A 13879-nucleotide genomic window follows, 5' to 3' on the forward strand; every position below is an offset into this window, starting at 1 on the left:
TTTCCTTGGGCGTGACGTCGGTGGCGTAAGACTGGCGTATATCTCAGCATTGGTGTTGCAGTGTGCCAGACTCCCCAGCCAATCTTATAGCTTAGGAGTGGACTTCCTGCCCCAGTGAATGGCAACCTCTCTTTTGGCTAATAGTAGCCCCAATGATGCTAGTTTCCTGACTTTCTTGGGAATCTGTACAGTGTACTCTAAAAGAGCTATTTCAGGAATGGGGACCATTGGAAGGCCGATTATCTTCCCCAGAGTCACATGTACCGCAGACCAATAGGACTGCAAGCGGGGACAGAACCATGCGAGATGTATAAAATCAGCGTGTGGTGCAGTGCATTTCAAACAGGTGTGTGGTCTTTCGGCGTCTATCCTATGTGCCAAGGCTGGTGTAAAGTAAGCGCGGCGGAGAAATTTAAAGTGCAGCCACTTATGGCGGCTGTTAAGTGAAATGTCCTTGGTGGCCTCGGAGCATTTGGCCCATTGTACATCCGTGATGGTGCAACCCTTGTCTGCCTCCCAGGCCTGTCTGGGGCTAGAGTCATCCACAGGCAGCATCCCAGCGAAGGCTTTGTACATTTTAGAAATGAGGCGTGTGCTGCCAGGGGTTTCCAACACCAGTGTGAGTGGAGGGAAAGAGTCAGGCTCAACAGGGTAAGTGGGGAGAGCAGCACGCAGTGAGAATTTCATGCGGCTCAGGAGGAATCGCGTCATGAAGTTACAATCAGTGAACCTGGTGTCCTCATCTATCGAGAAAATATGGCCCCCCGGGAAGAGATCCCCCACTTTTGCGATATCTAATGTGGACAGCGTGTTCTGTACCAGCCTCTCTACAGTGATTGGGAACCATCTGGCATTGGGTAAGGGCATGGGGGAGGAATATAGTTGTGTGGCGCCTGTGCGCTTTTTCAACTTACCTCACGCCCAGGCAGTTGTGGACACTGTTTGTATGTCATGTCTGTCTTGTGGGAAAAAACCCGGCAGCACCTCGCACAATTTGTTAGGGAGAACCAGGTCTGCCTCCGGCCGTAGAAAGGGTATGTGTGCATCTGGATGGAACCAAGTGAACGCATAGTGGCATTGTGCTACTAAATAATATAGTTGGAAGTCCGGCACATTGAACCCGCCCCTGTCGTACGGTAGAGTCATTATAGACCGGCGCACACGCAATCTCCTCCCGCCCCATATCAGTCGGGTCATGAGTGTCTGCAAAGTGTGGAAGAAGCCATCAGAAAGGGGGATCTGGATGTTATTAAAGAGGTATAAAAATTTAGGAAGGACCAACATTTTCAATATAGCCACCCGGCTAGCCAGAGACAGCAGCAATCTCAGCCATCTGTCGACCTGTTCCTCCAACTTTTGAAAAGTCTGTCCGTAATTTAAGCGGATGATTTGCGTGGTGTCCAGATGAATATGTATACCCAGATACTTTACCGAGTCATGGCACCATTCGAGAGGAAATTCACATTCCCATTGGGCTGTGCATGCCGTAAGCGGGAATATGATCGATTTGTGCCAGTTAATACCTAGCCCTGAAAATCTACCAAAGCGGACGATTTCCCGGATAAGGGGAGACAGATGAATGTGTGGTTCACGGACATAAAAGATGGTAAGAGATGCCTCCTTAATGTGTGGGAACACACGGACCTCAACCACACAGCACAGGACTGGGTGACAATGGGCATGACAGTAGCAAAACGTAATATAGCACAGAGTTGGGGAGGCCACCAGATGCCTACCCTACACCAGTGGTGCAGAGATATGGATGGGGCCATGATCACAGAGAAATCGGTCTATATATATAGGGGCTGTCCTAACAAATTGTCGCGGATATGGGGAGGTTGGAATGCCTACCGCGGAAACATTTGTGAACCCCCACTAGCAGACTCATTATCAGAAATGAGTGGCTGATGCGACCCAAAATAAAGAACTGGTCAATGGACGAACTACATACCACGGACCCATGGACTGTAGTGGGTACGCAGACCGCCCACCGTGATATACCTAATGGTGCACTGATGTATGTCTCGCTGTACCAGCTGTATATACTATTGATTAATTCTGACATGTGTTTAACTGTTTTTGTCATCCAAAATAACAATAACATTGTATATAAAAAAAAAAGAGAGAAAGAAGATGGCACAGACAGGATTAATCTCTTGGAAAAAAACATGGTAATCTCCCGTGCTTACAGCTATTCCAAAATACAAATCATGCAGTTTTATTTAGTGAGTGCCCCTTTGCTACTTATTCTTGTAATGTTTTGCACAGCACTGGAAAGCGAGTCACTTTGTTATGCTTTGAATAGAAACATATAAAAAAAATATATATATATATATTTTTTTCCATTCGGATCCAAATGCAGATGTTGGTGAGCCTTACTAGCTTCTGGGCGCTAAGATGCATTGCACGTGCCCTATCTTCTTACTATACCACTGTGCAGCGAGGAGGGGGAGGTCAGAGTTTGAGGTGCAGAAGACAAAAGAAACAAACCTCACTGTTTGGATAGAAAGGAAATGGCAGAGTAGAGGATTTTTAGGGGAGTTAAAACAGCAAGACTGCACCACAGCAACAGTCCATGAGACCTGCGGTTGAGCTTCTTTGGGAGATATGGAGCTAATCTGATTACAATAATAATAATAATAGACCTGCAATGGGAATATCGCTGGACTGCTTTATCCATAAATGGATGGGTTGAAAGGAGCAGCATGGACCACAAGAGGAAACACGCTGACCCCGCAAGTCTCTTTTAGGCATGTCAAAACCCCTAAAACAAATACAGTTGACTGGCAGAAGATAACACCATAGAACAGTTTATTTTCTATTTGAACATTAGAATGTTCGGAACTCCACTGAAGACAATGGAGTGCTCCGGGCTTCTAATAGTTAAAGCCGGTAGCGCCAACATTCCAATGTTGTCATTCACAGCTGTTGCTGGGGAAAAAAAGCCTCATGGAGCCCGAGGGGATTTAAATCCCCTCGAGCTCACCGAGGCCTTTCTTTTATTTGTTAGAACATTCTGCCCGCTAGTGGCGGAATGTTCTAATAGATTTATAGCCAGCCGTAGCTGGGCTAAACAGGCCATTAAAGGCACGTTCCCTTGTTGCTGGAGCAGGACTTCAATGGGCGGTATTACCTGCTACAGCGGGCTATAAGGCTATTGTAAGCATCAGGTGCTCTGATACACAACGCTAATGGTATCCGAAACTTGACTTATGAATGACTAGCTCACCATATACTTCTTTAAGGTATCAATTGTCACTCAAAACAGAGTTGCATTAAGAAAATTAGTAATTACCAGTTGTTTGCTTACCCAAGGATGTTTTGTCGAACCAGTTCAAATTTTGGAATGTTCTCATAATGTATGATATCCGTATGCAGCGGTGGCTCATACAACAGGTAGGGTCGAGCAAGGGATGGATGCATTAACGTGTACCCTGGAAATAATTTAAGAAATAATGCAGTACATTTTAAGACAGCTTTTACCATAGCCTCTCTTGGACATAGGAATAAAATGATGCAGAATAGATTTATTATTTCTATATTGTTTTATGCAGAAATACATCGACCATCCGAGTTTCAGTGCATACTATAATATACTGGAAAACAAAAGTCAATCATGTATTGGCTGCACATTTGCGATTAATTTATACAACAGTGGTCAAGGTATTAAATACCGGTCATTGTTACACAGGGTAGTTGAAAAACGAATGCTGCCATTATATGTACAATACGTAAGCGTTATTACTCAAAATTTCGAGCAATAAAGGCTGTTAAATACGCTTTTACAGTGATGGGATCAAACCGCAGAGCAGATAACAGGGGGCGGGGGGTTAATTGATAGCAGTTACTTCCCGTAGGGCACCCCTTCCACCCAAACCAAGGAGACAGAACAAACTTTACATTATAAACTGGGTGAAAGAAGCATTGGCATAGCCAATAGGTGTCGCCTTCGGGACCTTATAAGTGTTTAGCCATGCAACAGTCGCATAACTAAATACTTATAAGGTCCCAAAAGCGAGACCTATTGGCTATGCCAAGCGGCCATGAAAGTGAAAATGATCGCGATCAAAGCGGCCGTTGGGCCGCGAAAGTGAAAGTAATCACGGTAAAGTGCGGCGCGCGCGCCCGCACACATGTACTGTAGCTCTAGGCTGGCCTGGTAGCACTTTTTGGAGCCCTCTCAATAAGTCTCGCCAGACTAGCGCATGTGCTGGGTCAGGCGAGACCTAAATAATGCCTTAATTCTGCTGCAAAGCTCCCTCAGACTTCTCAAGCAGACGGGTTCACTCATACACCTAACTGCCCTCCTCTCCTTGCATCACCAAAACCAAGGGAAGGAGCCCAAACAGCTATGAATGAACACAGTTACCTGAGAAGCGGTGATAAAAACCAGCAGAAGAAATCAAAACGGACAAGGCGTCTTACAAACACTCTGCACTCTGGACAAAGTCACCAGCGGGATAGGATACCTGGCATGTGCAGTGATGGAAACATCTGGCCTCGAAATAAAAAGGGATCACTGAATGACACTTGCATTTGCAATGAACCAGACAAATGCAGGCAAGTGAAATCTACAATTGACAACTGTTTGACTATCAAATGGATGATAAAATATAGGATACAGAAGAAAGGGGGGCCTCTTTGGGTTTTTAATGAGTTTACGCCCTATGTCGGCAGAAACCTGCTCGGATTAGAAACTGGTGCTTTTGGTAGGATAAGGGTCTACAATTTCTTGAAAGCGGCATCCAGATAAAACACCCGAGTGGAATTTACATACACAGAAATGGTGACACCGATTGGTAAAAGAAGGTGCTTATTAGCACCTACCCAATTCAATCAATTTACATTATACATTGCAGGAATACCAGAGGTTGCCAATTATTTCACCCCTGAGATTAGTTCCCAAGAATGTTCCATGTTTTACAAAACGAAGATGAAGCAATGGTCTTGGACAGAACTTAGAAGGGCCTGTAGACACAATTACATGCTTTAGGCTTTTATGGAGAACAGAAGTTAGTTAATTGTGAAATTATGAAGTCGGGACCTTCTCCATAAGGAAGTGAAACTATGTCTGGAACCTGTGTGCTTCTACCCTGGAGGGCAAGAATGAAGCTTTAGGCCCGAGTTAGCAACAGTTGACCAGGTTTTCATGCACTACGTCCTATCCATGAACATCCCATTAAAAAGGTAACTCCCTTAATCGGCGACTTCTAGGATTTCTTACTGGCCTTTGTCAGGGCCAATCTGCCATTACTTTGGGATAAAATAACGAAGTCAATCATAGGTCGACACTTGAACGCTTAGAGGCAGAACAGTCACAAGGTGCAAGTGATGAAACTGTTCCAACAAGAAGTGTTGGAACACATATACTTGGCTCGGACTATTCTTCCGGTACAACCAGGGCAGTACCAAAATTTGAACTAACATCATTCTGCACAAGTATGACAGTGATCCTGGCCAGAAAAGGGAACAGCTATCATGAAGCTGTAAGCACTGTTACGGCCTTCCAAGAATAACTTGGAATGATAAAAATCAAGAACAAAATGTTTCAGGTCATCTCTGAGGTGGCATGGTCAGAAAACTCAGCAAAATAAATCATTCCAGAAAAAAATTTGAAATGTACATATTTGACGGTCTCGTTACAGGAGACCAATGTTGAGAAAATCACAAATAGAAAAAACAGTCAACGGGAGAGGCAGCATTCAGAGTAATAATAAAACTGGCCAGTAATCAGGGAATGCGAATGGTGGACCATTTTAAAAAACTTTCACAGCTAAAGGTACGCAGCAACATTGACTTGTGGTGCAAAATTTGCACCAGCATTCAAACACCACTTCCCTGTGCATGGCATTGCAACACACTTGCGGAAAGCCATATACCGGTCCTAAACATCACCCAAAACTGTTGCTGGAAAACAACTGTGTCTACACCACAGCAGCTGTCAAAGTTCTGAAAATCACATCGATGTACACAGGAAATTAATGCCCCATGCTTGGCAGAATTAATCAAAGAGCCTGAGGATAAAGCAATCAAAAAGTAGACAAGTGAGCAAATTAAATTAGCACTTCATGGCTTCAAGGAACTCTAGCAAAAAATCCCACCGAAAGATCACACTAGAAAGATTCTATTCACATCAATACAAGCAAATTCTTAGTAAACAGAGGAGAATAAGGTGATTTGAAATGGCTCACATGACTATCTTTGAGTAGCAAGCTGCAATATCAGCTCAAAGGAGACTATCTGTAATACGGAAAATTTGAAACAGTTTACCTGTGACAAATTTATGGAAAGCACACAAAATTGAAAACTGTTGAGGGAAAGAAAATAGAAATCAACGCTGTGCCGAAAATAGGGGTGAGATTAAAAAAAAAAAGTCCCCTTAGTGAGGTGAATTCCTTTAATTTCCTTACTCCAAAATAGAGAGGACTACAATCCTCCTTTAGGATAAAGATAGTTGCTTAACAAAGGTGTGAACCGTACCACCCTATCGAGGTAGGTGTTGGAAGAGAAACACGTTGTCTTCTACAGTATTGATTTGTAATGTAATGACTGTTATTGGTAGATTAGATCAGGAACAGACCACAATGTGAAAAATATTTTTGGAGAACTGACAACTACCTGCCAGCGTTAACAGAATGCTTAATATCAAAGGCAAAGAATGCAGACAGGAAAGAAAATGGATGGTGACCGGTACACACAGGGAATGCGTGCAGGCAGGCAGAGGGCAACAGGTTAACTTAATGCACAAAACAGGAAAACTGCATCATTTCAACTAGAAGATGAGCCAAGTTTACATCACTCTATCCTGGTAATAAAGGATTCGGAAGTAAAGTCTGAACACAAATTTAAGAGAATGAGTATTTTGAAGTTAAAATCACAAAAATCTGAACTACATCTTTGCAAGATAAACAAACCAATATTTTCCAAGGTCTACATGTGACAGACTAGAGAACATGTTTTATTGTTTATATAAAGCAAGTTTATTAAACTAATATTCAAAACCTCAGGACAATGACTCGTCCTGAATTACCAGTATTTCCAGAAGGTTTTTCACCACAACGTGCTGAAATACTGCTTACTCGTCTTTCATTGCAACGTACAAGGAGGCTACTACAGTGCAGCCAAATAAAACACTTGGCATCCATGGCTTTCAAAGGAACAGACAAAACAGAAAACAAGAGGCATTATTTTCACAGGGTCTTTGATCACGGTACCTTTGTTATCAATGAGAAAGGTGTAAGACGCCAAGGAATCTTGGTAATAGGTAACATCTTCAAGGATATAAGCAAGATTCACATCCACTCCGACAATTCCCAGCAGAAGATTTCCAAAGTAGCATGGCTTACTGACGGTCATGATCAAACCTAGGAACAGAGGAATGTGATGCTTTGTTATATTAATCAAAGGTTATGTTGTACATATGCATACATATCAAACAATGTGGTGGTGGATTAGAGACAATTCCGAGCCCAACCACTAGATGGCGGAATAATGCACAGCATGAAAATCCAGAAAAGATTCAGGCTGCAAAGCCACTGACAACGGGTTAGATAAATTGGGTATGTGTGCGGTAAGGGGGGGGGGGGGCAACAGAGTGAGAGGAGGTTAGGTTCTGTTGAACTTGACAGGGGACAGACCTAGATGAATACTGAGTGATATGGGCAATAGTTGCAGGACTCCAACCCGTTCAAGTAAACCCACGCAAAGGCATCATCCATTGAATCATAACAATAGTCCTCAAATGCAGAAATCATCAAACAAAGGAATATTCTAGAATGCCCACTGTTGGTGACTATTAGCAATGCAGAAATAGGTAGAGAACTGTTTTTCTTCTACAATGGATAGCCCCTTTGAGCTCCAATTTCTGTTGGCCTCTGTGAAGCAAGTCCACGAATTGTCTCTAGTCCCCAGAGCGTGACTAGATTTGGAGAGGAATCGGATTGTTATCAAACATGCAGTTGCGTAAATTATGAGACAAGTGCTATGTGTGTATGACCGAGCTGACAAATAGGGAATGACAGATAATGATTGTCTTTAATGGGGCATTATCAGTGCATTAGTCCAGTAGGTTCAATTAAATGAAACTTGGACCTCAACTCCTAGAATAGCCAGATTCCTTGAATGAAAACAAAGATTTCCTGGTGAGTTGCAGTTTCTAGGAGGCACATGCTCTTAAATTAATGGTCACCAACACTGTAAACAAGAAGTGTGGTTATCATCTAACTTTGTTTTTGTTTAACAATCAGTAACATATTGATACCTTTTGGAAATTTGATGCAGGGTTCAATAGGTCACTTCCCCGATACAGGGTTCAAAGAGTCACTTGTCCAGAAGGGGAAATCATAAGCGATTCATAGTTACACACATTGTGTTAGTATTTTGGATTTTGCAAGTGATCCACTTATTCCTGTTCTTCAGGAAAAATCTGAAAAATTACCTATATATCACTTCAATCAATTTAAGATGTCTCTAGAAAGACAGTTCTCTCACAGACAGGATAAGCCTCCTCTTTCTTATAAGTCATGGTAGAGTCGAGATCCCGCTGGAGCTCTCAGTAGACTCCTTTCTGTGCTTCTTAAATCACCATTAACTCAGCACAATGTTTCCAGAGGAATATATGCCCTGTACCTATGTCCAGCAAACAATGCAAAATAATAATCCTACAAACAATTTAAAATGTTCGTTTTTCTAGAGTATTGAACGGTGCAATTCAGATAGAATATTGATGGAAATAGAAAGTGGGTTTAAATGAAGCTTTCTCTGCCTTACCAAACAAAGTTGTGCACTCTAATAGCAGGATTTGCACAATACCAATGATTTAATCCTAGAGAAGACATTTCCATTTTGAATGATCCTGTCTCAATACACTTTGAATATGGCTTTATGAAAATGCGTGACAACTTTTCTAATCCATTGCTAGTTGATGTTCAACCCACTTCACTTCTACACAACATCACACAGCAGATCACATAGCATATGCCCCTATTTGGCATATCTAGTATATGTTCATTCAGGGTGACAGCATCTGACACTCAGCATCTCATGCTGAATAAACCCAAAGCAAGTACAGGTTGCTGAGATTAATTCAAGTGTTCCTTCTGTCACTTTGTTGCAGCCAAACCCTCTAAGTGAGATGGGTATGTCCGGACTTTGGTTCCATGCTCACAGTTACATAGTACGCAAGCTACACCTTACTGAGTAGGCCCAAGCAGCCAGAAGCTGGTCTGGGTTGCTTAAGTTCCAGTCTGGAGGGGATCTGGCTTGAGAGTTCGGGTGGAAAGACCCAGACTGATTTATGGAGGGCTGGTCTTGGTCTAGAGCATGGGTACTCACAAACTTTCTCTCGGGGGCCAAATTTACAGTGTGGTTTGTGGCCGAGGGCCGCACCGGTGGGGGCGGGGTCAGTGGGGGAGGGGGCGGGGCTAACGCCACAAAAAAACTGTGACCACGAGGTTGAACACAGGTCCCTGCAGCGGACGCCTACATCCACTGAGCCTCCAGACCCGATATATATATATATATACACACATATACACTCGCTCTCTCTCTTTCCCTCCCTCTCTCTCTCTCTCTTTCCCTCCCTCTCTCTCCCCCCTTCCTCCCTCTGTCACCCTCTCTCTCCCTCTCCCTCCCTTTGTCACCCTCTCTCTCACTCCCTCCTTCTCCCTTTCCCTCCCTCTGTCACTCTCTCTCTCTCCCTCCCCCTCCCTTTCCCTCCCTCTGTCACCCTCTCTCCCTCCCCCTCCCTTTCCCTCCCTGTCACCCTCTCTCTCTCTCTCTCCCTCCCCCTCCCTTTCCCTCCCTCTGTCACCCTCTCCCTCCCCCTCCCTTTCCCTCCCTCGGTCACCCTCTCTCTCTCTCTCCCTCCCTTTCCCTCCCCCTCCCTTTCCCTCTCTCTCTCTCCCCTCCTACTCCCTTGCCCTCCCTCTGTCACCCTCTCTCTCTCTCCCCCTCCCTTTCCCTCCCTCTGTCACCCTCTCTCCCCCCCTCCCTTTCCCTCCCTGTCACCCTCTCTCTCTCTCTCCTTCCCCCTCCCTTTCCCTCCCTCTGTCACCCTCTCTACCTCCCCCTCCCTTTCCCTCCCCGTCACCCTCTCTCTCTCCCTCCCCCTCCCTTTCCCTCCCTGTCACCCTCTCTCTCTCCCCCTCCCTTTCCCTCCCTCTGTCACCCTCTCTACCTCCCCCTCCCTTTCCCTCCCCGTCACCCTCTCTCTCTCCCTCCCCCTCCCTTTCCCTCCCTGTCACCCTCTCTCTCTCTCTCTCCCTTTCCCTCCCTCTGTCACCCTCTCTCCCTCTGTCTCCCTCCCTTTGGCTCCCTCCCTCTGTCTCCCTCTCCCTCCGTCTCAACCCCTTTTGGCTCCCTCCCTCTGTCTCCTTCTCCCTCCGTCTCAACCCCTTTTGGCTCCCTCCCTCTGTCTCCCTGTTCCTTCCTCCTTTTCCCTCCCTCCCTCTCCCTCCGTCTCCCTCCCTCTACCTCCCTCCTTTTCCCTCCCTCCTTTTCCCTCTCTCCCTCCCTCTGTCTCCCTCCCTCTACCTCCCTTTGTCATCCTCTGTCATCTCACACTGTGTGTGTGCCAACCGGCTGACGCAGCTTCCAGGGCACACCAACAGCCGCACCCGAGCACTTCACAGGTCTTTAAAAGACCATTTGCATATCAATTGTTGTTTTTCACCTCTTCTGAGGCCCCGCAGCTCCACTCGGACTATCCCTGGAACGCCCGGCCCCCACAGAGCAGAGTCAGAGTCGCGCTGGTGCAACCGGACAGTGTTTAGGAACACTCATTATTTTAATTTTTTTTTAACCACGGGTACGATGTCATTAAGGTCCGCGGGCCGCCAAGGGAGGCTTGCCGGGCCTCAGGCGGCCCGCGGGCCGTACTATGAGTACCCGTGGTCTAGAGTGACACAGTGAGTGAAAAAGGATGGACTGCAATGGGTCCCAAAGAAATTGCTAGTGACAGAGATGAATTCAAGCTTACATTACATCACTTGGTGGTTTATTCCTGCTGCAGGGAACACAGAGACATGCACACTCCCTTTTTAGACTATACATGCATTGCCACACTTCACTCCCCTGTTCGCCCAACAACAAAACCTACCTCCAGGATCACACCCCACCCAAACCAAGAGATTGCACATTTCTTGAAACCCTCCAGACAAAAACATACACCAGTACTGGAAACCACACCCCACACCACAAATTAGCTAACAGACACCACAACATCATAGCAACCCTGCACTTTTCTCACCACCACTGAAAGTAAACCAAAATGAAACCTCAACTCTGTTTAGGACATTTACACTCAACATGCTATCCCTAACATCCAGTACCACAGCACAACAAGCACATGCCGTACTATAACGCCCCTCAGTTCTGTGATACTCTTTTTGACCCCCCCTGCTAGCAATACTCGCCACATCACTTATTTCAACTCATCAAATCCCCAACCACACCACATCTCCTGTGCATGCCTCTCCCCACAAGTCATCAAAATAGAGCGAATATCAACTGCCCAGAACCATTTATATCCCATACATGACAGACCCTACTAGTTACCCAATCAAACAGTGCACTAGCTCAATTATACAACTTATCACATTACAATTAATCACATTACAAAACTATACTGGAGTGGAGAAGTGCGGCTCACTGGTTAGAGCAGGCAGACCCTGAAGCAGAGGTCAGACCCGGGACCAGGGTTCAATTCCCGACGCGGCAGGGTCTTGAGCTCAAATGTCCATGGACTCGATAATTCTCGCTTCGGTGCCTGACCTAATCATGGGTTCACACTCTGCAACTCTGGGCATTAAGCTTGCTTAATCTCCACAACGGCCCCCCGCGGCGGGATGCCTGGCTTTCACCTTGGGGATGCCCTGTAGGGGCTATCTCACAGGGAAAAGCCAGGACGGGTTCCCAAGGCAAGCGCGGAGATACCCCTTCGGGGGTCGATTCAGGCGCTATATAAGAAACATAATAATAATAATAATAATAATAATAATAATACTGCTACAAAATGTTTCAGCATTTTTCAATACACCATATGCGCATCATCCTGTTGCCCCACACAGCTGACTGCCACCACTAATCTTGCTTTACTCAATTATGCCGAGGGGACAGGTACATTTGCAGACTTCCTCAGACCAAGAGTGAATGCTAGGTGCGATGAAGTGGAGGGAAAAACATAACATCACCACAACCAATAGCTACTATGGACCACTAACTTTTGTTCTTCCTAGGACGGAGAGCACAAGTAGTCCTCAAAGGCCATCAATGTCCACTGTCAACTGGATGGCTAAAGCCAAAGAACTAAATACCAGAGACTTTGGTCGTAAACGCTGAAATTGGGGACAAAGAAGACAAGGACTCCTACAGCAGCAGCACAGTAGTACATTCAGTAAATAAAGCATCCATAGTCAGGGGCTTAAGTTTGTAAGAAAAGAACATAACTGTCTCACTTGCTTCGTTTGAACAAGAAACCCAGCACACTAGGTCTACAGAATAGTAACCTGTCCCATTAGTGCATTGAAAACAACAAACAATACATCGTACCTGAACAAGGTTAAACGGGACCACTAAAACACCCCCCTCCCCCGCTGTGTAACCCTCCTCCGAGACAAACTCACAAAGCATTCCACTGGAAAAGGCAAAACTGGAAGGCCGCAAAGAGCCATCAACAGAGCACCGTTGTTGGGGTACCTCAACTCTCAAAATCATGCATCAGAAGAAATAGAGAGAATCATTTTTCCTGTATCTCATACTTTCTATGAGAGAAACCCTCAATAGCAGACTGACGCTGGTCTCCTGAAGCGCCAATGCATCTGAAGAAATGGAGACTAATTGTTCCTGTATCTCATACTTCCTTTGAGAGAAGCCCTCAATATCAGACTGAAGCTGGTCTCCTGAAGTGCCAAGAAGCCAAGTACATGATGCGCTACATCAACAAAGAAATAATGCATTTGAAGAGCACAACTGGGCCTCGTTTGATGCTTAGCCACGATATTCCAATACAAATTTACATAAGTATACCGTTCTTTTACTTAAGTCATGTTTGGTTATTGGTATTCATTTGAGACTCTTGAAATATCTTGCTACTTAACGTCAAAAATTCAAGCCATAGCTTTCCAAATTAGTTCCATTGAGTTGTATTCTGGGGTTTCTCTACTAATTAAAATCAATCAGTTCACAAATATCTGATATTAAAATGTTAAGACCTAAGCCTCCAAACACATTTCACAGACCAAGACCGCAGACATACTTGCGGCTTTCCACAGTGTATTAAAAAAAATGTAAGCTGCCAAGGAGAGCCAAGAACACAACAAAATCATTGTGTAGCTTATAATCATATGCCTAGTCCAAACTTAATTTTCCTGTGTCACATCAGAGTATCCTTTTCAGTATCTCGAACATCCGTTTTGGCAAGGGTATAATAAGGTATAACAAATTCACATTGCTTTAAACAGTGGGCCTTGCCTGTGAGGAAAGTTTGCTTTGTTTACAACGAAGAATATAGTACAGAATACAGATGAAAGAGGAGCCATAGGTTGACTGGATCTTGAGAAAAAACCCAATACATAATGGCCAGAATTGAACAAAACACAGATCTGGATCGATCCACAAGATTGTATGAAAAATGCGCAACAGGTTACGGAATGCTTTAAGCAACAGGATTTTGATTTTAGAAATTTGGCAAATGCACTTTAAAAAAATGTGAAATCTGGGTGCTGAAGCAGGACAAGATCAACTTAAGATTCTCTTGTTGACAAGTGGAGACGAAGGGAGCCAGTAGAGGGTCTAGCTGAACAAAAAGGTCCACAGAGCAATTTTAAAACCCCTGTTCTCTTCAATTTGATAGCAATATAAAGAAAGTTCACTTCATATT

The 13879-nt window shown here is 44.7% G+C and overlaps 1 protein-coding gene across 1 annotated transcript in view; it reads right to left on the reverse strand.

Annotated features, from left to right (window-relative positions):
* The window catches only part of CACHD1 (cache domain containing 1), a 355333-nt gene that overhangs the window by 64994 nt on the left and 276460 nt on the right, over positions 1-13879 (reverse strand). The window contains exons 10-11 of the mRNA XM_085602381.1: positions 7215-7364; positions 3311-3434 (exon numbers count right to left, since the gene is read on the reverse strand). Coding sequence (XP_085458507.1) covers positions 3311-3434; positions 7215-7364 — 274 coding nt within the window. The remainder of the gene's footprint in view (positions 1-3310; positions 3435-7214; positions 7365-13879) is intronic.

This window comes from Triturus cristatus, chromosome 4_2 (genome assembly GCF_964204655.1).
Source record: "Triturus cristatus chromosome 4_2, aTriCri1.1, whole genome shotgun sequence".
Lineage (NCBI taxonomy): Eukaryota > Metazoa > Chordata > Amphibia > Caudata > Salamandridae > Triturus > Triturus cristatus.